Source organism: Ambystoma mexicanum, chromosome 5q, assembly GCF_040938575.1.
Source record: "Ambystoma mexicanum isolate Mex_15411 chromosome 5q, UKY_AmexF1_1, whole genome shotgun sequence".
NCBI classification, from domain to species: domain Eukaryota; kingdom Metazoa; phylum Chordata; class Amphibia; order Caudata; family Ambystomatidae; genus Ambystoma; species Ambystoma mexicanum.
In genome coordinates, this window is record NC_090933.1 from 1,241,414,816 (window position 1) to 1,241,438,331 (window position 23,516).

At 47.1% G+C, this 23,516-nt stretch overlaps 1 protein-coding gene across 2 annotated transcripts in view; it reads right to left on the bottom strand.

The window, feature by feature from the left end:
* The window catches only part of TOP1MT (DNA topoisomerase I mitochondrial), a 1,647,637-nt gene that overhangs the window by 1,501,407 nt on the left and 122,714 nt on the right, over nt 1–23,516 (bottom strand). The window contains exon 1 of one of the 2 annotated variants that reach the window (XM_069621750.1): nt 252–509. The exons of the other annotated variant lie outside the window; for it this stretch is intronic. Coding sequence (XP_069477851.1) covers nt 252–412 — 161 coding nt within the window. The 5' untranslated portion in view covers nt 413–509. Of the gene's footprint in view, nt 1–251; nt 510–23,516 lie in introns of those variants that run through there. 2 annotated transcript variants of the gene reach the window in all.

A 23,516-nucleotide genomic window follows, 5' to 3' on the forward strand; every position in this document is an offset into this window, starting at 1 on the left:
TACACGTTTGGTTTCAAATCTGGCTTTGATTTTAAAATCATAAACGCAACCAAATTCCACTCCACATTTCGTTACTCTCCTGTAAAGGACTTGACCACATGCATTTTAATGCAAATTAAATTAAGAGTCAACCATTTTAATTACAAACATGTGGAATAAAGTAGTAAGGGACAACAGAGTAACCACTTATGGAAAAAAAAAAATGGAAAGACTAAGCACTGAAAAAAAAGTGTAATGAAATGGTCCAATACCTGGAGTTATTCGAAGACACATTGTGATTTATAGTTGAATATAGCCACAAACTTTTCCGAATGGGGGGGTACGGCCTAGCCGGGACAGCGCCTTTTAATATAACAAATCCTGAAAAACAGAGGCACCGTATGCTTGAACATATCACTGCCCTCGGTCCCATAACACAGCAAAAGCCGGCAGCAAGGCGAGCGCGAAAACGCCGCAGTCAAAGGCTCAAGGCATGAGTCTCGGAAGACCTTTGACCTGGAAATGATTCAAGCGCTCCGGCCTGGCCTTCGCCAACTCCCCACAAAACACCGTTAGGATTACAGCTAGTAGGCGGTCGGTTACCACAGGACGACACAATCGCCAAAGAGTAAAAATTAAAGCCAGCGTCGAGTACCTCGCCTTAAACCGGTACGCATAGTACGCTGGGAAATGTAGTTCTCTCGCGGTTAAATGTGCATTCTCATTCACCTACTCCGACGTGTATGCCTCGTTTTAAAAATAATTTTGAATTTAAAATCATGAAGTAGCGGCTACAAAATGATATTGAATTCGAATCTTGTCTTTAAATCCGGTTTGAAATGCAAAAGTGATTTAATAATGCAAGTCAAACACCACGCACGTTCTTTTACTGCAAATCAATTTATATTGAGCACACGGCGACATCTAGTGGTCTTCAATCTGTTTAATTAAAGTGACAGAGCAAAATTAAATAAAAAGCACTGGCAACTCCAATGGTTCTGGCGTTTACTGCTGTTCTTTGCATTTTGCATTTATAGGCACCATGGTGCAAAGAGGAGAGTGGAAAGTTACAAGTTAGGATGCGAGAAGGGATGAAGGTGTGCATTAGAAGGGGAATAGGGAAAGGGAGGAAGTCATTGAGAGAGGGTCCCATCGATGATCAAGAGGAAATATGAGCGAGAAAAGGTTAGCATGCAGATGCCAAATCCCATATGTGCTCTACCAGAAGAAGCACCTGCAGTAAACTCCCAGACAAGGCTTCCTTGGCCCTTTAATGGCGAGGCTGGGTTCCCCACATTACCCCCACGTCCCTCTTCTTCATCACAGTACTCATCTATGAGGCTCCACCTCCCACGCAGGAACTTTTTTTTTTCTTTCTTCTTGGAGGTATATACCTCCTACGTACCCATAATCCCCAGTTCTTTTTCTCCCGTCTCCGACAGGGACTGGTTCTTACTGGAGCTGGGCTCTGGGGAGCAACGATGCAGCACCTTCCATGGTGGCATCTCCTGCGGGAGGTAAGGGCTCCCGGGCCCCATGTGGGGCTTGGAGTCCAGTTGAGCGGGTCTGTCTGGCACAGATACCCTGCGTGGCTTGGGGTCCTGCTGCGTGGTTGTTATTGGACGCCGCACATTCAGCCTCCGGCTCTTGGACTTTGGATTATGTCTTGTGGGTGAGGGGTTTGCTAGTCTTCCTCCCCAACAAGGTGGTCTGCGGAGGCTGTCCTGGCGGTGCGGGAGAGGAGGCCGGCTTCTCTGGAGTATGCCGGCATCGCTGCCTTTTCCGGGTCAGGCACTGGGAGACTGGGCCCCCGTCCGGCCGTTTGCTGCCACGTCTGTAAGGATTGCTTTCTGGCACTTGGCGGGGTAAGGGTTTGGTGTGCCCTGCCGGCTGCCCTTTCTATGTCGGGCAGTCAGGCGTTGGAGGAGGGGCCTCCATCCAGCCTGTTGTTACCTACTTTGGTGCATTTTTGCTGGCGGGTGAGGGTTGATATGCCATCCGGTTTCCTCTTTGGTATCGGGCTTGGGGAGCAAGGCTCCCTTATGGCCTGGTGGCAGCGGCTTCTGTGTGGCGTGGTTTGACGGGGAGGGAGTTGATAGACCCGACCCTCCGCTTTTCTGGTGTCAGGCCACTGTTTCCTGGTTGCGGATGGGTCTGCTTCGCCGGCTTCTCCAGGTGGGGAACGCGGGACATGGCTGAAAAGAGCGGAGTGGAGCGGAGCACTAACATGGCTGAAGAAAGTGGAGTGGAGCATTGGTTTTTCATCAGCAAAGGGGCCTGTGCGCATTACCGATCCACGAGAGTCTGCGGGGCACTTTGATATGGCACCGGCCCACCCTTCCTGTGTCTGGACTGGTCATATACAGGGAATGGGGAATCGCAGTGGCTCCAATGGCGGCATCTCCCTGCAGCTTGGTCCGTGGATCTGATTGCCGCTCGAGCCGGTGTGACCCCTTGGAGTGGGTTGGGCAAGGAGGGGATTCTTGCTTCACTCTTTCTTGCCTTACTTCACTGAGGCAGACTGTTCCTTCCGCCATGGTCCTTATGTGGTTTTCTTGTTGCTGCTTGCGCAGTCTTCAGATGATCTGCTAAAAGAGGGACTTCACCCTCATTGTATGGGCAGTTAGCCCTATTGAAGAATAGCCTCGATGAAAATGGATTTTAATAGTGCGCCCAATAGCCTCTCTGTGGAAAACTGAATTTAGATATGCGCCCAATATCCTCTGTGAAAGCTGCATTGATGTGTGCCCATTAGCCACGCTGTGAAAACTACATTTAGAAGTGCTACCAATAGCATCTGTGAAAGTTGATTATAGAAGTGTATCCAATAGACACTCTGGAAAGTTGCATTTAGAAGTTCGCCAATAACCTCTCTGGAAAATTGAATTTAGAAATGTGCCCAGTAGACGCTGTGCGAAAATTGCATTTAGAAGTGTACCCAATAACTTCTGCAAGAGTTACACTTAGAAGTGTGCCCAGTAGCATCGCTGATGAATTGAGTTTAGAAATGCTCCCAATAGCCTCTGTATGGAAAAATGTACTTAAAGGTTTGCCTAGTAGCCTCTCTGTGGAAAATAGAACTTAGAAGTTCGCCCAGTACCCTATCTGGGAAAGTTGCATTTGAAGTTTGCACACTGAAAGAGCATATAACCATTCATACCACACCCCACGCTTACTCTCTCCTTTACATCACCACTCAACTAGAACACAGGGATACTATGACACCATTCGGTATAACTGTTCTCATACGAACATCCGCCGCTTACTCCACATCATTCTATGTAAACACTGCTGGTCTCACACCCTCAGCCAGGCGTTTTCCCCAGGCCTAACGCAGCCACATCCGTTCCGGATGAATCCTGCCAGAACGAACACATTCTCCTGATCTCTCAACCACCACACCTACCGATAAGAACCAGCTATTACACGTGTACCGCACGAGCTGCACACATATCCGGTGTACACAGGCACCTTTTGACTCTCCCTTCTCTCTCTACTGATCTGAACTTCGGTTCCCAAGGGCGTTCAACCTACCAGCGCCTTCAGACCATACCAATGGTATATAAGGCGCTATATAAGTGCAAAATAACAATAACAATAACAATGGTGGTTCTCCCGAAGCTATTGTATTTCTTTAGCAATGTCCCCATATGGCCTGGCCAAGCGTTTTTCACTCAACTGAAATCATTAGCCTCAATGTTTGTCTGGAACACAGGGGTGGCGAGAATTAGTTGGCAGAAACTATCTGAACCATATGTATATGGGGGCTATGCAGCCCCAGACTTTGAACTTTACTATTTGACATCACAGGCCCAATTTGCTAGTTACTGGTACAGGACTGGAGATGCAAAAGTACATATACCCCTGGAGAGATATGGTGCGTCCCCCACAGAGCTCCAGTCGGTCATATTTAGTGAACGGTACAGGGACTTGTGCACCTTTGACCCCGTGAGCACAAAAGTTCACACTTGGGCCAGAATTTTTGGGGAAGATTGTAATAGATAACCCCTACAGTCAGGAAGTTCCCCTTTGGAACTATCCAGGCATTTCCCCCTCATACGACAAGATGTTACAGAAATCCTGGGACCACTCAGGACAAATGAAAATGGGCGACATGTATCCAAATGGGCAATTTGTACCCCGGACCAAATTCAGTAATACTCTAGGGGAAGGCCAACTCGGAGTCCTTCAATACCAACAAATGCGGGTGGCCTTTCAGAAAAGATGGCCCTCATTCCCAACAGAAACGCACAATTGTATCAGGGTTTTGGTGGCAAAAGATGGCACACGCTGTGGGGTAACCACGCTGTATGGGGTGATACACATCTACCGCCTTGCAATGCTATAAAATGTCTGGCAGGGTCAAATGGGACTCCCAATAGGGGACGAGAAATAGAGCAAATGTTGCCAACTGACAAGTCTGTATCCCTGAATGCGGGGCTGCACCTGAACCGATTTAAGATGCTTAAACAACTGGATTACACTCCTGCTAAAATTGCTAATTTCACCCCGGACCATACAGGAGACTGTTTAAAGTGTGGGGACCCCCAGGTGCACCGATTCCACATGTATTGGTCATGCCCCCCTGATCACGACATTTTGGGGCAATGTGGCCGAGGCTTTGGACGACATGGTGGAGATTCCACCCTTCCTCACCCCACTCAAATATCTGTTTGGGGATATTGGTAAATCCCCAGAGACTAGAAGATTTTTTTAATGTTGCCTGCGCAGTTGCAAAAAGATGCATTCTAAAATGTTGGAAATCTAAGCATGCTCCTAGTCTTGAAGAATAGCTACGTGAACTAACCTATGTCAATGAATGAAGAGAAATTTGTTTTTTCAGTGTCCTCCACATGCCGCCCTAAAGACATTTGTGCTCCGTTTAGACTGTATTGAACTGGAACACACTCTGGAACACAGTACTGTATGCCTTGATATTGCTTACCCGTAACTTGCATTGTAACCGTTTTCATATGATATGCTTAATATCATGATTGAGTCACTTATCGATTGTTCTGGATATCGGACCATTGAATAAATAGGGTTTATAAAATTAAAATATAAGAGTGAACGTGACCCTATGCCCATACCATTGCAGGGCTTTTCAATTTCCAATGATTGGACTATCACGAGTCACCACAAACTGAACTGACAATTACTTACACGGATTATGTAGACGTTTAGCTGCTAGGGTGCATTTTAGTGTCTGGATAAATATTTCATTAAGCATTTACACTTAAGCTTGAGTGATTACCCCAAAGATGACCGGACGTTGGCACTGTTGACTGAAGGGAACTGACTGGAATGGGCTCATACTCCTTAATTATATGCCTAAAAGACGTGCATTTTCAAACATATCCATCTTGTAATAAAAAGTGCCCCCTACCTCTGTGTTAAACTGCTGTGGGCCTTATACCACAAGATTATCGCAAAGGGCATCATCCCGAGCTCCTGGAAGAAATCGTTAATAGTTGCGATTTAGAAGAGGAGACCAGGAGAACCCTGCAAATTATAGGCTGTTGGCCATGCTCAAGTCACCTGGAAAGCCATTTTGCACCCTCCTTCGGGAAAACTTACTGCAATGGGCCACTCATACGATTTGTTCATGCCAGCAGTCTGGATTTCGCTGGGGCATGAGCACACATTTGGTTTTTGCAATATCTGATCCGCCACACCCAAGAAAGCTAGGAATCTATACATCGCCTTTATAGACTATACAAAGGCATTTGATTATGTCAATTGTGGTCGTCTATGGGAGAAGTTTTATAGGTGGGGCCTAGATCCAGGGATACTGAATTTGATCCTGAAATTTTATGAAGGCACTTAATTAGCTGTGCACCTAAATCAATCTAGCCTCCTGTCCAAATTTGTTAGCTGTGACAGGGTTGAAGCAGGAGTGTGCCCTTGCGCCCATGCTATACAACTTGTACGTGACTGACTTGGGTACTGCCATGCATAATTGCAACAATTTCCAACACAGAATCGGTCACAATCCCATATCGTGGCTAATGTATGCCTACGACACTGCTAGACGTTAATCCGATAGGATTACACGCTCACTTACTGCATTGCACTTGTTCTCCAAAGAAAATGGTCTTGAAACGAATAGAACCAAAACAAAGATCATGGTAATAGGAAATAAAAAGGAAAATTGAAGGCGAGGTCATAGCGACGCTACAATCCTATGAGTTCTTAGGAGCGCTATTGACTTCTACCTGTTCTGTGAATCAATTCAAACAATACCTCCACACTAAAACAGTGAATACATTGGGACCAAGCTTTACCCATACGAGTGGGGGTTATTCAGTGGACGGTATGCGTCAGGTTTAGAATACAAGCAATGTGCCTAGTATTTTGTATGGCCTTGAATTGTATTAACGAAAAGGAATTGAAATGGTTGAAAAAAAGTGAGGGTAAAATTTTTAAAAGTACTTTAGGGGTGCCTCAAAGTTTACCTATGGAGGCCCCACATATGGAACTGGGTCTGGTATCACTTATAACTTGTATTAGTGGAAAGAAGAGTCTTGTTATTCAAGATACTGATGGTGAAAAAATGTGTTGCTATAGGGAAAGGTGGCAAAAGACCCCATAATACGATTTGGTAATGGAGGCACTAGTTGATGTCGTGCAAAGAATTTCATGAGTATATCGGTTGGAATATGCATCTAGCAGAAAATATAACTATGTGCAAGAATGCCTCAAAAAAAGAAAGCATACGAGTGGGATAGAATTCAAAATATTGAATTCATAGAGGTGAAAAGATCACTAATGCAATCCTTCCCATATTTGGCACCTTTGACATACTAGATTTTGTTTCAAGAAAAAAAGATTGAAATATTTTGGGATGAAGTTTAGGAGTAATCTGCTCCCATCGTCTTTAGTGATGGGAGCTAGAAAATGTATACCTAGAGATAAACCCATCTGTAGATAGTGTGGGAAAACATGTGAATCTATTAGACCTCTCCTCTCTTAATATTTAAAACTGGGGGAGATACATTGGAAGACCTACATGACATGTGTGTGCTCTATTGCAGACTTACAAGGAAACCAATGTTGGTCCAACATCTACAGTCTTTATTCGTGGGTTATTATTCAGGCAGCTAATCATGCATGGAGACAAGTGGAAAGATGGTTACTTTAATATAATTTTAAGAATGTCTTTCTTAAATTGGTATGTTTTATAGTGTTGTATTAAGATGTATTGGTTCACGCACTATAGACATTAATTGTAATAATGTTTTTAATTGATTCCCTTAATTAATGAAAGAATCATGTTCAAAACATTATCCATTACTCGGATGCCTCTCCAACTCCGCGCCTCCATACCAGTCATAGAAATTCAAAAAAGCCCAGTCCTCCAGGCCTGTAAAATGGGCCTACACCCACCGATTCACCCAACCAAGGTTCCACCAAGTGCATGGGGGCAGCTCAAGCTTCCCAACGGTGGCAGCCAGGCAATGGAACACTTTACCACCCGGCCTAAGAGCTGAACCATCATACTGGGCCTTGAGCAAAGCATCAAAACTTGTCTGTTCAACTAAACCTACCATCTGTACGTCCTGACCTGTATGTGTATGTAACTGGATTGTAACAGCACCTCGATGCCCGAGGGTTTTTGCATGCTTTATAAATGTAAATATTAATAATGTTTAAGTGAAAAGGTTGTAATGTAAATCGTAGCACTTAAACATTTTTTTAAATGACTGTTAAGGAATGTCTTGTGAAGGGCGACACCTTTAGCAAGTACTAGCATTTCCGGTAGCAACTTCAGAGATAATAATAATTTGGCATTTATATAGCGCTACAAACCCTCGGGTATCTGAGCGCTGCTTATTATTACCCACGGTGTGTGGTGCTCATTTATCGACCTCGGAAGGATGAAAGGCTGAGTTTGGCCCCGCTGGGATTCGAACCTGCGTTAGCAGGCTCTGCACGGATGTCAAAGCGAGCGCTGTACTCGCTGTGCCACTTGACCGGCCAGATATCATTCTGAGAGGCTGAACTTAAGGAGGTCGGCCAGGATTTGTTTTCATGCCCTAATTAATGATGTAGCACCTGGATGCCTATGGGCGTTGGTGCTCTAGAAATATATAGAACTAGAAATGTATGCCCCACAACCATGAAATGACCAGGGAGATGGAGGGCCATTCACACCTACTATAAGTGAGCTTGATTAAGCTGGCTGCCTACAACTATTTTCTCAAACCTAAAATCCCAGTTTTGCTTTCTGCAATTTAAAGCAGGTTTATCTTTTGTGGTAATATAGCGGTTTTTCGCATCATGCTTAATAAAATGGTTAACTATATCAAACAATAAATGACAGATGTTGCTTGAACACAGATTTCTGAAGGTGCATCATCTGACTGGGGGACCTTACAAATTAAATTCAAAGTATTTATTTTGCTGCATTAACTACTCGAGTACAAGTAAAAAGATATGGTTGATAGTAACACGAATGTAATTGAGTGTAGGAAAATAAAAAAGTGATAGATGCAAGGCTTTGAATTAAACATTACCACTACCGTTGCTCTGCGCAGCATTCCATGCCAGAATTCTGTAGTAGGTCTGTGCCATTACATAAGGGGACAAGCCATTAACAAATTACTCTTGGCGCTGCCACCAAAAGCTGCAGTCCAATCTCAATTGCTAGGCCATGACCCCTCTGCACTGGAACCCAGCAACCACATGCATTTTTAGGCCTAGTTGTCTAGCAGTTTGGGAAGGGCTTCTCGCATTGGTGAATGGGACAAGGCTGATTTGCAAACAATGGTAAAGAATGCTGACAAGTGCAATGCCAGTGGTTCTAATTGATTCAGACTTTTTCCTATTAGGTTCAAGCCAGAACTTGTGCAGTGGAACACAGATAGGATGGAGATAAAATGTGAGGAGAAACACATCCTATGGGTGTGTTTGGTCATTTACCCACTCAATGACTAGCCATAGCTATGGTAGAGCCCACAGCATTACCACCTGCCTCTCGCCATCAAAATGTAAGCTTTCTGGAACTCTTTGAGCAAGCTCTATCACAAAGTAACACCAAACGTGTTGCTATGTAGGGCCTGCCAGTGTTATATCTAAGCTTTCTTTTAGTGTTTAATTACTTGTCACTGTAAATGTGCTCCTGGTATGATTAAACAAAACCTCTTAATGTTGTGTCTTCAGCCAGTTGATTTTATAAGCAACATCTTTGTCAACGCCTCTGCCTGAACTACTAGCAAACAAGCAATCGCAAAGCCAACAGTTGTTGCTTGTCTATAGGTATTAGGCATTTGCCAGGCAATGCCATCATATGCCCAGGTACTTGCACCATTTTCCAGCTGCTCCCATCTTATGGCCAGGTGGTATCCTTATGGCAATGGCTGGCACATACCTAATCAAAAGCCCAAGCTGTTGGCTTTGTCAATGCATGTTGGTTTCAGTTTGTCTCCCAAAGTGAACATGTATATACCCAGATAGGAGTGCCTTGCTTGCTACGCCTAGGTAATCAAGCTGCACCTCACTGAGTTGGCCCAACAAGACCCTACCTGAAATAAAGCTAGGATGGCAAGTGCCAGTTTCAGACCTTCTCATGCATACTTACCAGTGGGGCTCCAACCGAAATAGAATGAATCTTGGCCTGTGTAGAAGCTAGTCCGCCAGAACGTCTCATGATTCAAACTAAGTAGCTACTTGAAAAGCTCATACTGTTTGAGTAACTTAACAGAGTTTGCATTCCAACAGAGTACATCATGGGCATTGTGGGTGTTGTTTCTAAAGTATAATGTAAATCCTAGGTGTTTAGGCAGTGCCGGAATCCCTTAAAGAGCACCTTTAAAATAACACAAGAGAAGAGCATTTCCTATAATGTTGCATGCAAAGTATAAAAAGGGGTACATTTTTTAAAACTAAAAAGCAGTATTTAAGTATGTCCTAAAGAGTGCAATCAGAGGTGGATTTAACATTTAGACCTTGGATAAATGCCCATGCACCCCTGCTCTGCATCTCTCCCCCAAATACAAACAGCCAGGGCTGCACAGGCCCTCCCACTGAGGTCGACAAATCTTTTTAACCTGTCTCAGAAGCAACTTATTTACAACAGAAAGTGATTAACAGAAAGTAATTAGAGATGAGAAAATGTAACAGTGACCATTGCTATGGCATTTTTTTCTTTGAATTATATAGGGTTTTAACAAGCTATTTAAGTAGAATTGTTGGGTGATTAGGATACAGAATAAGCGGTGTGAAACAATGATCTTGTCATGTATTTCTTTTCACTTTGTGTCTGTATGAGATTTTTTTGTAAATTCTCATTAATGTCTATGCTGGAGCCTATAAGGTTCCGTTCAGGACTGGGGAAACACAGCACAATCATAGGGGGGCATTTTCCAAGTGAAGCTGAGTGCAAGAAGTGGTGATAAATTTATTTTGTATGATTTGGCATGTGAGGTTGAAGACCAGAGTTCCCGCTGCCAAATCAGATTGGTTTGCACTTTTTGCAAAAGGGGCAATTCGTCAAACACGAGTGGACCCTTCCTGTGCAATTTAGGATTCAAAACAAAATGCCCCTTAAACTTTTCATCAACACATTTCTACAATGATGAATACATTGTCGGGTTGATTTATCATTTGACTTGTGCATTTTTAAAGTGCTATGTATAACATTAAGTATTATTGTATGTATTCAAAACCAAACTTCAACACATGTGTACCAAGTTGAGCTTGGAAGATGCATGGTAAAGTATCTAGATTTCAGGCTAGGCTCAAATTCTGGCTTTACCACTTAACCGAAGTGTGTGATCCTGTACAAATCATTTAATTTCATTATCTCGTTCGTACCAGCTAAAATTAGGTACCCCTAGAAGTGATTCATTTTGCATTAAACGCTATTCCAAACGCCCCACTCATGGTTTAATAGATGGACAGCACAAGCATTGAAACCCACCAAGAAGACACATCTTTCTTTGAAAATATCAAAATATCAGGCTGCATGCATTGAACAAATGTGTTATTCAATAGCAAATCAAAAGTAAGCACATCCAACAAAGTCATCATGGACAATTGCATACTATAACCAGTATGTACCAAGCAATGATGTACAGGGACATGGCAGGGGACCAAGGCCATCTCCTCCCTGCCACACCCACCAGGAGTGATACCAGGAGGCTGGAAACCCCTTAACCTGCACTGTCTGCCTCCTCATGCAGCTCTCCCAGCCCTAGCACTCTCTCCTACATGCTAGCATTCCCTTACACCCTCAACTCAATTAAAATGTGCTGCAAAAATGCAACGTAATTTTCTTAGAAACAAAATCTATTCCTTACTTCAGTATTCTCAGGGGGGGGTGGGGGGAGGTCTGTCACATAAGATGGAGGGACCACAAGCCCCTCCTCTGGGGCCTCTTGGGAGTAGCCACAGGGTTCAGGTATTGTTGGGCGAACAGCATCTGAGATGGTACAAAGACTGGGGGTCTCATTGCTCAGCCCTCTCAGATGAGGAGGAGGAGGAGGAGGAGGAGGATGATGCCTCACCCTCTATGTTCCCCAGCCAGGCTAAGAAAGACATGCTGGGGGCAGGTCAGAGCAGGTGGGAGTGGAGCAAATGGAAATGGTGATTAGGGGAGCTGAAGTAAGGTGACTGGGGGTGGAGGAGGATAGGACATAATGACAAGGGAAGAGTAGATGGGTAGGGAAGATAGGTAGATTGATTTTACAACAATATTTTCTTTGCTTCTCCTTTTGCACTGTACTGCTTTTTTATAGAGGTGTGCAAATGTATTTTTCCAGACCTGGGAAGCGATTTTTGCTGAATCACGGATCAGGAAAATCTGGATTGACGCCAACACTTTCTTTACGGTGCTCCTAGACCCCAAACCCAATGGTATTTGCCCCCCCCCCCTTTAACACAAACCCGGCCCACCCAGATGAATATTCCTGGAGCCGGGTCTGGATTATAAATAGCAGTCACATACTTGAATACCATTACGGCCGGCTGACTCAGCTCATCATCAGTCCGAGGTTGATTTTAAGTGCCAGTGACTTCGGGAACAATTACATCTAGAACTTCAGTGATTAGAAGAGGGTGATATCCGTCATAGGCAAAATATAAAAACGAGATATAAAAAAATGAACTACTTTTAAAAAGAAGTTTCCGCTTGTAAAGTGTCTTGAGAAATTGCTTCTCTTTGGTGCTGAATAAAGACAGCAGCACAATACATGCTGCCCCTACCTGGAAGGCACAATGGGGTCTAAAATGCAAATCCAAGTGTCTACACGAATTAGGCTGGTGCTATAAAAAGAAGCACAATCGCAAAATCTGACTAACTACACGCTCAAAGTTTTTGAACAATTAACTTCCAGGGAAAGGGTTTCATCAAGTTTTATGCCACATTGTAGATCATGCAAATATCTCGACTCTATATGGATATTGTCACAGCAGTCTGTGCAACAGTGCCAAGAGTCATTAACGTCAGAAAGGGGGAATTGGTGATGGTTGTTGTAGTGTCCCACGTGGACCGCCTTACCCTCCCGAGGCCCTGCTACGCTTCATGCACATTAATGAGAGGAGGAAGCAGGAGATGGGGTGCAACACATCTTTATTCAAGTAAGATGTAACTGGAACTGAACTGCCTTCCTTTGTGCGCCCCTCTTCCCACGGCCCCGTGTCCCTCCCCACGTGACAGGAGACCGTGACACCCCCCCCCCCTTCGGTACTAAACATGTAGTCCTTGCTTCAAAACATTTCTTCATTGAGCCAGTGAGGCTTTTTCTGAGTTCTTTGAGGTTGCTGGTCTGTTTTCTGACTGTCCTCGGGACGCCCTGGGTGGCGCCTCATTTCCCGAATCTTCTCAGTCTCCCTCGTAGGGTGCATCTCCCTCGTGGGGGGATTCAGGTGAAGATGGTTCAGCGACTGGTATGGTCCTAGGCATCCACCTGAAATGTGAGGAGTTCCTTGTGGTACTCTTTCGGTCACCCTCGGCGGTGATGAGGAATCCCTTTACTTCGACAACGGTGTGGGGTTCTTCGTTGAACGCAGCCATGTTTTTGCAACCTTGGGGTTGTTTCATGATGACCACTTCTCCTGGTTCTAGGTCATTTGCTTCGGCTCGCCTTTTCCTGTCTGCAGCTTTCTTCATGTGGGCTTTGTTTAGGGCATCTTGCTTCCGCATTTCTGGATCTCCCTTGTATCTGTCTTCTGGCGTTATGTGGGGAAGTCTGGTTCCTATGTTGCTTCCAAACATCACTTCTGAAAGTGTCTTTCCATTGGTGCTGTGTGGGGTGTTTCTGTATTCACGCATCAGTTGGCACAACAACTTCTCCACCGGCTCCCCTGTGATCCAAGCTATTTGGGTGGTGTGCTTGGTGTTGCATATGAACCTTTCTACAGTGCCATTTGCTTGTGGCCACAACAGTTATTTTCTGATGGCGAAAACCCATGTATTCTGCGAAAGTTCTGAAGTCCTGCCCTAATGGGGGCCGTTGTCTGTTTTCACAACCATGGGGATGCCATATGTGGCAAACATTCTGTCTAGAGCAGGAATGGCGTGATACGCCCATGTGGATGGCACAATTTTAAGTCCAGAAATCGCAAGTATGCATCGACCACTACCAATGTGTGTTCACCTCCTAGTGGCCCGAAGTAGTCCACTGCAATTTCCTCCCACGCTCCTCCTGGTAGCGTAGTCATACATAGGGGCTCCAATCTGGTGTGGGGGTTTATGCCGGCACATGTGGGGCAGTTTTTGAGCAGTTCCTCTACATGAGAGTCGAGATGGGGGGAACCACAGTTTTCGTCTCAACATCCTTTTTGTGGACACTATTCCTCTATGTCCCTTGTATGCCAGCTCAAGGGCCTTTTGTCTTAAACTGCGTGGAATTACAAGTTTCGTGCCCTTCAATAGTAGTCCTTCGTCCGACTTGGCGAGTTCTTCCTTGACAGCCAGTAGTCACATGATGTCTTGTTTTGAGTCTTCCCCACATTTTCTTTCAATTGCTTTGCTTGCTTCCAGCGACCCGTCTCCAGGCATTTTAGGATGATATGCAGTCCTTGATCAGCGTTGGACTCCCTAGCTATTTGGTCTGCGTCAAGACCTTGTGGCATGTTACCTTGGATCACGTATCTGATGTATTGATCAGCAATGGGCGTGTCCGCCATGCATTCCTTGCTTGGGTGTCGCGAGGGAAAGTCTGCTGGATTCTTCTCCTTTCCCGGTCTGTGGATTATGTTGAATTGGTAGTCTTGTAGCCGTTATACACACCTCGCTATCCTTGGTGGCATTTTGGCCTGCGGGTTGCCATAGATTAGCAACAATGCGTAACGACTGTAAATGGCTTCCCGTATAGAAATAAATGAAGGTGTTCGCAAGCCCAGACCACGGCTAGGCCCCCACTTTTCGGCCTGCGAGTATGCTTGTTCAGTCTTTGATAAGCTTTGGCTTGCGTATGATACAATATGTTTGTCGTGTCTGTCCTTTCTGTCCAGTTGGGTCAGGATGGCTCTGAGGCCGACCGGACTTGCATCCACAAGTTCTCCTTCTGGGGTCAAAATAGGCCATGTTCTTCTGCTATGCGATCCTTGATGAGTTGGAACACTTCTTGGCACTCATCAGAACAGTAGAATTCTGAGTTGAGCTTGGTGAGTGCTCTGAGGGTTCGCTGACAGATGCAAAGTCTTTGATATATTGCGTGCAATAGCTCGCTAGTCCTAGGAAGGACCTGAGGTCGGACGATGAGTTTGGTGGTTCCGCATCTGTTAGCGCACTAACCTTCAGAGGGTCAGGTGTCATTCCTCTTTCAGAAAAAATGTGACCGAAAAACCAAAGTGTTCTTTTCCGAAATTCACATTTCTCTTTGTTTAGGGTGAGTTGAGCTTCCTCCAGAGCCATGCACACCCGCAAGATTGTCATGCTTTTCTTGCGTTTGGCCAAATACTAGAATATCGTCACTGTAGTTCAGACAATTTGGCACATGTTTGATTACATTGTGGATCTCTGATTGAAAAACGTCCTCTGCAGACGAGACTCGAAAACTGAGCAGTTTATACCTGTATTGATCCAAGTGAGTGGTGAAAGTGGTGATGTATCTGGACTTTTTACTGAGCTCCAGTTGGTGGTACCCTTTGTTGAGGTCCAGTTTCGAGAATATTGTAGCTTCATTCAGGAGCTTGGTGGCTTTCTCTCACGATGGCTTCGTTTGGCCGTTGCATGTCCACGCATATGCGGATGTCAGATGAGTCTTTTGGGTACGGGCACTATGGGGGACACCCATTGTGTGGGGCCTTCTGCTGGCTCAATGAGGTCTGCCTCCAACAGTTTGCTTAGTTAATTTTTCACCTGCTTCTGTTTGTTAATGGGGATTCCCCTGTAGAGCTGTGCCACTGGTGCGACATTGGTGTCAATATGTAATTCAATTTACCGGCCTTTCAATTTTCCTAGTCTCTTGAACAGTGCTAGGAAGACTTGTTCGATGCTTGCGGTGGGATACAGGTATTTGTGCACCGTAAGGATATAGATAAGACCCATTTCGATGGCCCCTTTGTAGCTGAGGATGCATCCACTGTCAGTGGCGGCTTCCAGGACGTGCATGGGTAGGTCTCTGGCTTGATCTTTGTAGGTGCATGATGTTGTGAAGAAACCTTTGCAGGCTAAAGGAGTCTTGGAACCGTAGGGGAATAGGAGTGCTCTGGCTGGTTGTAGGCAGTGGGTCATGGGGTATGCAGTTGTACATCTTCACTGATCACGTTGGTGGTGGCTCCCATGTCCACCAGAAATTCGGCTGCTGTCTTATTGACTTGGATCATTAGCGTCGTGCTGTGCTCTTTCACTGTTTGGTTGCCCAGTGCGTGCAGGTAACCCTTTTTCCGTGGTTCTTCCTTGTGTCTTTTGCTTTTGCGCTGTCGGACTGATTGTTCCACCAAGTATCTGACATTTTCGGGGTCTCCTCCTTTGCCTGGATCTCATGGGTTTGTCTCTCCATTTGCTCGAGGTTCTGTCTTGTCATCTGGCTGGTCCTCTCGGTATTTGCAATATGCAGAGTCGTGTGGGTCGATTGTTGCACAGAACAGGCTTTGTTGCGCCTGATCTTTGTCTAGTGTTGGCCGCCCATTTCTCCCAGCTCCACGCATTTTGCTCCGAAAGAGGAGACTGGTTTGTAATGATTTTCTCCCCTGCACGTGGAGCAAAGTTGCCCCATTGCAGGGCATTGTCCTTCATGTGGGTATTCGTGACCGCACCTGTAGCAAAAGGGGTCACTGTTGCTTTTCGAGGTTCCTTCAAGTCTGTTTAGGCTTTGTTTCCCATAAGTGATTTTGATGTCATCCAAGTCCTTCTACTTGCGCTGCCAAAACTGCGTCTGACCGGGCCAGGCATAGGATTTCCTCCAGATTCCAAGGCTTTTGTAGCAGTCTTCTTCAGAAGTCTGCACACTCGCACACGACTATGATCTATGAGCATAGTGCTTCTTCATTTGAGTTTGTTCATTTTTAGTCTTAGTCTCCTCACAAATGCGTCCTTGGTTTGTTTGGTGGTGGGAAAGACATGTCTTTCATAATGCACGTTTGTATGTGTCGTGAAGTAGTCTGTGAGAGTTGTCTTCAGGTTAGTGTATGTATCCGTGTCGCCTTCTGGGAGTTCATCCAATAAGTCTTACGTTTCAGCCTACTGCATGGGTTAGCAAGCTATGTTTCTTCTCATCATCAATAGGGCCAACTGCTTTGAGACATACTTCGAAGTCTCTCAACCACCTCTTCCACCATGGTCCTAGGGTGCTGGTGTCACTTAGGTCACAATTTGAGGGCAGTTGAGACAGTAGGCCATAGGCCATTCTTGGTGGAATCACACAGGCAGGAGTTATTGGTACAGTCAGTGATTCTTCTCCCGACATCGTGTGCGAGGATGCGCAACAGGCTCAACTTCTGGGTTCGAAATTTTCCTCCGGGTGGTGAGCGTGGCATTTGTATTGTGCTGGGTGGGCCAGGCTATGTCCTACTCCCTTAATTTCCGGTGCCAATCCATTCTGTTGTGCACGCGTGGGTTCGAATCTCATCCTTGTCGCCAGTGTAGTGTCCCACGTGAACCGCCTTACCCTTCCGAGGCCCTACTATGCTTCATGCACATTAATGAGAGGCAGATGGGGGGGAAACGCGTCTTTATTCAAGTAAGGCTTAACTGGAACTGAACTGCCTTCCTTTGTACGCCCCTCTTCCCACTGGCCCGTGTCCCTCGCCACGTGACATGAGACGGTGATGACACCACAGTTGTCACTGCAATACTGGGAAACTGGCCACCAAATAGCAACAGGACATGATTCGAATGCAGCAAAAAGACTCTTATTTGGAAAATAGAGCGGCATATCATTGACAAATATATACCAATATGCCACGCTGGGCTCCATGATTTCTTGCTGACTCTAGGAAGCGAGAGTTGTTTGGGCTGCATCTGCAAGACTCCATAGCGCAAAACACCTCTCCGTAGGTCCCACATTCCAGGGGTTCCATTCTGCCCTAACCCAGGGTCAATACAGCCCATCCCTTCGCACCAGCAGGTGCGCAAACCCTTCACGCTACTCCCAGGTAGACCAGACGACGTTTCAGCAATAACACTCTGTTGTGTTGGTGAAACACATCTGTAATAGATGAAGCAGGCTAGCAGCCAGTGAATCACATGGGTCACAGAGCGCCAAGGCCTAAAATCTCATCTCAGCCTCATGTCACTGCCACTACCTTCACCAGGGCAATGGTATATTTAAAGAAAAGAAGCCTGGTGGGCAGGACTAACAAGGGGCCCCCTGTGGACGGGTCATGGAGGCCGAGCTTAGGGTAATGGATATGCCAGTCACAAGTGTGACAAAGATCAACTTAAGGGACAACTGTTCTGTTTTTTAAGTTGCATTGTTTTAATGTTGGAGTTGTGAGTTTACGGGTCTGACTGGCTGTAAACAGGTGGGGTGCCTCTCCACGTTTAGCTAGCAATAGTGCTAATATCTGACAATCAAATCTGAAAACGAATGGAAGTGATATTAACTGAGGCAGCGGGCCGACACGGTCAGTGAGGGTCCCTTAACGAGGACGGCTGTGCCATTACCAACTGGGTCGACTGACCGCCTTGATTGATATCGCCATTAGCACACCTGTAATTCCCTACACGGGCCTTACGGGTGTATTTATTTTTATTGTTTTTAAATGTAACTTTGGTGTGCGAATCGTTGCTGCACAAGACGTCTGGCAGGGAAGCCCCTTTTCCATGTTGATGACTGATATCACCATGGAAAACTGATTTCACAGAAAGCTGCACAGTATCGTGCTGAGCCGCTAAGATTCTTTTTTTTCCATTTGAGAGAAAAAGGGCACAATTAGCACCCATGTAGAAATCTACTACGAGACCTGGACCGCTTCAACTTCTTCCGACGAGGAATGTCCCCAGCGGACTTCGATTTACGGGGCTTGGATACCCGGCTTACCTTCAATTTTCCCTTGCGTTCCCGCAAGGCCTTGGCAGTCAACGACTGGTACATCAAGCAGTCATCCGTCGTGTGGTTCTCACCAAGGCACCACAAACAAATGCGATGCGGGTCAGTGATGGACATTTTGGAGCTGCAGACCAGACACTTCTTGAAGCCAGACCGCGGGGTAGAAGAAGACATAATATTGAATCCAAAAGGAAACACGCGCCGAGTTTTATGAAGCAAACACATTTGCGGAAAACACGGAACTGAGGCTATAGGCACTGTGCGTGCTACTTATAACATCCGATGAATTCACCCTCGACGGAGGACTTCGAGGGACATCGACCCAACACCATCGACGCAGGGCGACCTCTGCCAAAAAAAATTCCAAAGCAGCACAGCTGTAGAGATTACATGTCATAGATTTGTATTTATTGATTTATAAAGCACCTTATGCCAAAGCGCTGTACATGGAACATAATACATAAAACATGAACGATAAAACTGTTGAAGCAATTACAATATGAATCAAACAATAAAATTGTGAGAAGAGCAATTAACTGAAGGGGAAAGGGAGATGGGACAGGTTAGGGGGGAGTGGAGAAGGAGGGCAGGAGGAGGATAGGGTAGAAGAGGGGAGGTAGGAGAGGGGAGGGGAGAAAGTCGGGGAAAAGAGTGAGCAAGGGGGGGGAGTAGAAGAGGGTAGGGGTTTCAAGGAGAAGAATGGAGAAGGAGAGATTTAAGGGAAGTGCGGAATGAAGTGAAGGTGGGGGGAAGAACGGATAGCAAGAGGAAGGGAGTTCCAGTGTAGAGGTGCTAAGAGTTGGAAGGAGCGAAAACGGGAGGAGGCACAGGGGGTGGGGGTGAAGTGAGAAGGAAATGGTCAGTGGACGGAAGGGAACGGGAGGGGCAGTAGAAGGAGAGAAGGGAGGAGTGATGAGGGGGCAAGACCATGGAGAGATTTGAAGACAAGGCAGAGAAATTGAAATTTAAGTTGGGAGTAAAAAGGAAGCCAGCCAAGGTAGGAGAGAGAGGAAGAGATGGAATCAGGGGGGTAAGGAGACAGAGGGTGCGAACAACAGAGTGGTAGATGGATTTAAGAGGGGCGCGGTGAGAAGTAGGAAGTCCAAAGAGTAAGGAAGAGCAGTAGAAGAGGCGGGAGAAGATGAGGGAGGAGATTAAGAGTTTAGTAGCGTGGAAAGTGAGAGAGGGACGGATTTTGCAGATGTTGAAGAGGTGGAAGCGACAGGAGCGAGAAGTGAGGGAGATGTGTTGGAAGAAGGAGAGAGGAGTCAAAGAGAACGCCTAAGTTAAGAGCCTGATGAGAGATACGGAGGTTGGAGGGAGGGAAGTGAATGAAAGGGGGAGGAGAGGGAGGAGGAAGAGTGTTAGAGGGAAAGAATACGACTTCTGTTTTGTCGGTGTTGAGAGAGAGAAATCGGGAAGACATCCAGTTCTTGATGGCAGGAAGAGAGTTGTAGGTGGAGTCAGTTGAGAAGGAGAGGAAAAGTTGAGTGTCGTCGGCATAGAAGTGGTGGGAGATGCCAAACGAGGAGATAACAGGAGCAATGAGGGAGGTGTATACAGAGAAGAGGAAAGGGCCTAGCACAGAGCCTTGGGGTACGCCATATTCAAGAGGATAGTTAGGAGAGGACCGGCCACCCCAGGAGACTGTAAAGAAGTGGGAAGAGAGGTAAGAGGAGAACCAGTTGAGTACGGAGCCTTTGAAGCCAAAGGAGGAGAGAGTATGAAGGAGGAGGGGGGGGGGGTGATCGACAATGTCAAAGACTGCAGAGAGATCAAGGAGAATAAGGATAGAGGATTGTTTGGCATGGCGAGCAGTAAGAAAGGAGTTCAGAATAGAGGTGAGAGCAGTTTCAGTGGAGTGTCTAGGACGAAAGCCTGATTGGAAAGGTGGTAAGAGAGCAGAATTAGTGACAAAGGATGAAAGTTGAGAGTAGGCAAGGCGTTCGAGAAGCTTAGAGAGGAAAGGGAGAAGAGAGATCGGTCTGAAGTTCGAGGTGAGACGTGGGTCAGAAGAAGGTTTCTTCAGAATGGGGATGATCGTGGCATGTTTAAAGTCAGAGGGAAAGGTAGCTGAGGAGCGACAGATGTTGAAGGAGGTGAGGTAGGGGACAAGAAGAGGGTAAATCTTGGGGATGAGAAGGGAAGGGAGATGGTCAGTAGGGGCAGACGTGGGGTGGGCTTTGGATAGGAGGATGGAGACTTCTGAAGGGGAGACGGGGGAGAAGATGGACATGCAGGAGGGAGGAGGGGGGGAGTAGAAGGGAAATCGGGGGGGGTGTATTTTTTGCCGAAGGGAAACAATTTTAGAAGAGAAGAAGTTAGCGAAGTCAGAAGGAGAGAGTGAATAAGTGGAGGAGGATCAGGGGTGGGGGGGAGAGAGGAGTTTGGAAGATACGGCGGGGATGAATCACTTGAGATTGAAGTAGGTTAGAGAAGTAAGAGGATTTAGCTGAGGTCAGATAAGAGTCGTAGATGGTGTGATAAGAGAAGTAAGAGGTTTGGTTAGACAGCAAGGGAGTTTTGAGCCATAGTCTCGAGACGTCTGAGAAGGTGCCTCAGAGAGGAGATGAGGAGTGAGCCAAGGTTGAAAGGGTTTCCGGGTTGGGCGGAAGAAAGAAAGGGGGTAGAGTTGATCAAGGGAGGATGAAATAGAGGAAAGGGAAGAAAGAGCATCATTCGCCGATAATGAGGAGTAGTCATGGAGAGATGGGAGAAGAGAAGAGCAAGTGTCAGTAAAGACGGAGGGGTCAAAGTTGCAGAAGTCATGCCATAAGTAGATTGGAGGGGAGGGATTAGGAGAGGAGGAGTGATGGAGAGGAGAAAGGGAAAAAGAGTAATGCATGGTCAGAGAGATAGAGAGGAAGGATAGAGATAGGGGAAGAGGAGTAGGAAGAGTTGAAGATGAGGTCAAGGGTGGAGCCAGAGGAGTGTGTAGGAGGGGAGAGGGGAAAGGAGGTAGGAATCGAGGATAGAGAAGAGGGGAGAGGATTGAGGGGGAGAAGGGAGATGAAGATTAAAATCGCCAAGCACTGACAGAGGAGAGGGGGAGGGAGAGAAGCGAGAGGAGGTGATCCAGGTCTTCATGGAAGAAAGAGGGCCAGGGGGTCGATAGATAATCAGGAGACAGATAGGGTGGGGAGGAGAAAGATTTGTAAAGGAATTCAAAGGAAGGGAAAGCAGGGAGAGATGGAGGAGTGGGAGGAGATAAACCTGGGGTGGTAGAGGAGGCCAACACCTCCGCCACGGCCAGTAGAGCGAGGGGTATGAGAGGAGGAGGAGGTGGTGGTGGTGGTTAAGGAAGCTGGGACAGAAGTCTTATGGGGGGATCCAGGTTTCAGTTAAGCATAGAAAGTGGAGGTTGAGGCGAAAGAATAGGTCAAGAACTGCTGCGGTTTTGTTGCAGATGGATCTGGCGTTCCAGAGCGCCATGTTCATGTGACTTGAGTGGTGGGCGAGAGGGGGGTAAAGAAGATTAGGGTGGTGGGAGAGGGAAAGTGTGCTGCAGGAGTAGTGGGGGGATAGGGGAGAGGACGGGGCATGAGGATGGAAAAGAAGAGAGAGGGAAAGGAGAAGGTGGGAGTGGTGAAAGGGGGGAGAAAGGGGGACGAAAAGAAGATTTGGAGGATTGCATAACAGGGGCTCAGAAATAGGCCGAGTCAGGAGGGCCCGTAGCAGTAGACACTTGTGATGGTGAGGACAGAGACCAGTGTGGTAGTATCAAGATGGGACAGTAAGCTGAGGACTGGGTAACGGAATCAGGGGCAGTGTAGAGGCCACAGAGGAAGGACGGGAGTAATAAAGGGGAATGGGCAGGTACAGGGATCTTAGACAGTTGCTCTCTGAGAGGGGAGGATCATAGGAGGCGGAGGCAGGAGTGGAATGGAGGCACCAGTAGTACATCAGTTGGTGAGGTGGGTGAGACAGGGCTGCAAGCCTGTTCAAATGTACCCACACACGAGGAGGGAGGTAGTGGTAGGAGGTAGTAGTAGGGGGATGGAAAGGGGTAGAGAGGAGATAATGGTGGGGGATCTTAGGCAGCACAGGTAGTAACGTTGAAACCGTGGATCTTATGTATTGGGGGAGAGATTGCAGGTGATAACAGATGCGAAGGGAAGGTGTCAGTGGAGGAATTCAGACCATATGGTAAATTGAGGAGAGGAAGGATCTAACGTGATTAACTTGATGGGTCTAAGAGTGAGGTGTGGACACCAGGTGAGGAACATGGACAGTCAAGAAGTGTGGGCTGAGGTCGCAATGATCCGTGGGTGTACCGCAGGTAGTGGGCTGAATCCGCAATGTTCTCTGGAAGGTCCGGTGCAAGAGCGGGGAGGGTTGTAGGCTGTGGGCAGGGGCTATAGCTGGGTTCTTGAGCAGGAACACTTGGCAGGGCTTCAGGCAGCAGAGGTTGCAGATGCCAAAGGAGCATCTGCAGCGTTCTGTGGGAGGCCCAGACTAGAGCGGGGAGAGTTGTAGGCGGTGGACAAGGGCTGAGGCAGGGGTCATGAACAGTCACTCTGGCGGGGCATCAGGCAGCAGAGGCGGAAGGGTTGGGCAGGGACTGCGAGCGGTCAGCCAGGAGAGTCCAGGCAGGTGAAGGCGGTCCCGCGCCGACGCGCTCAAACCCAGGCGGGGTGGACCAGAGACAGCGGACCAAGGGCTGCAATGAGGCACTCCGAGCAGCCATGGCCCTGCCAGAGCCCATAGAGTCAGTGTGGAGAGAGGAAGGACCAGGAACAGAGCGGAGGGAGTCCAGGCAATCCACCCCTGCAGGCTGAAGCAGGCTGATGTCAGCCAAAGCCAGGATGTTGGACCCTCCAGTAGACGCAGCACTGCGGGAAGGCAGGTACCAGTGTAGGACACGTGCGTCAGGAAGAACTCGCAGTAGGTCCATGAAGCGCCAGAGGAGACAGGCTGACGGCGGTGTCGGCTGAGGGTGGCCGAGGTCGGCCGACGCCAAGATGGTGGACCCCCAAGCAGGCGCAACCCTGCGGCAAGGCAGGCTCCAAGTTAGTGTTCGGGCGTCAGGACGATCTCGCGACAGGTCCACGGAGCGTCGGAGGAGTCAGGCAGATGCCGGCGGGTGGAAGCAGCAGA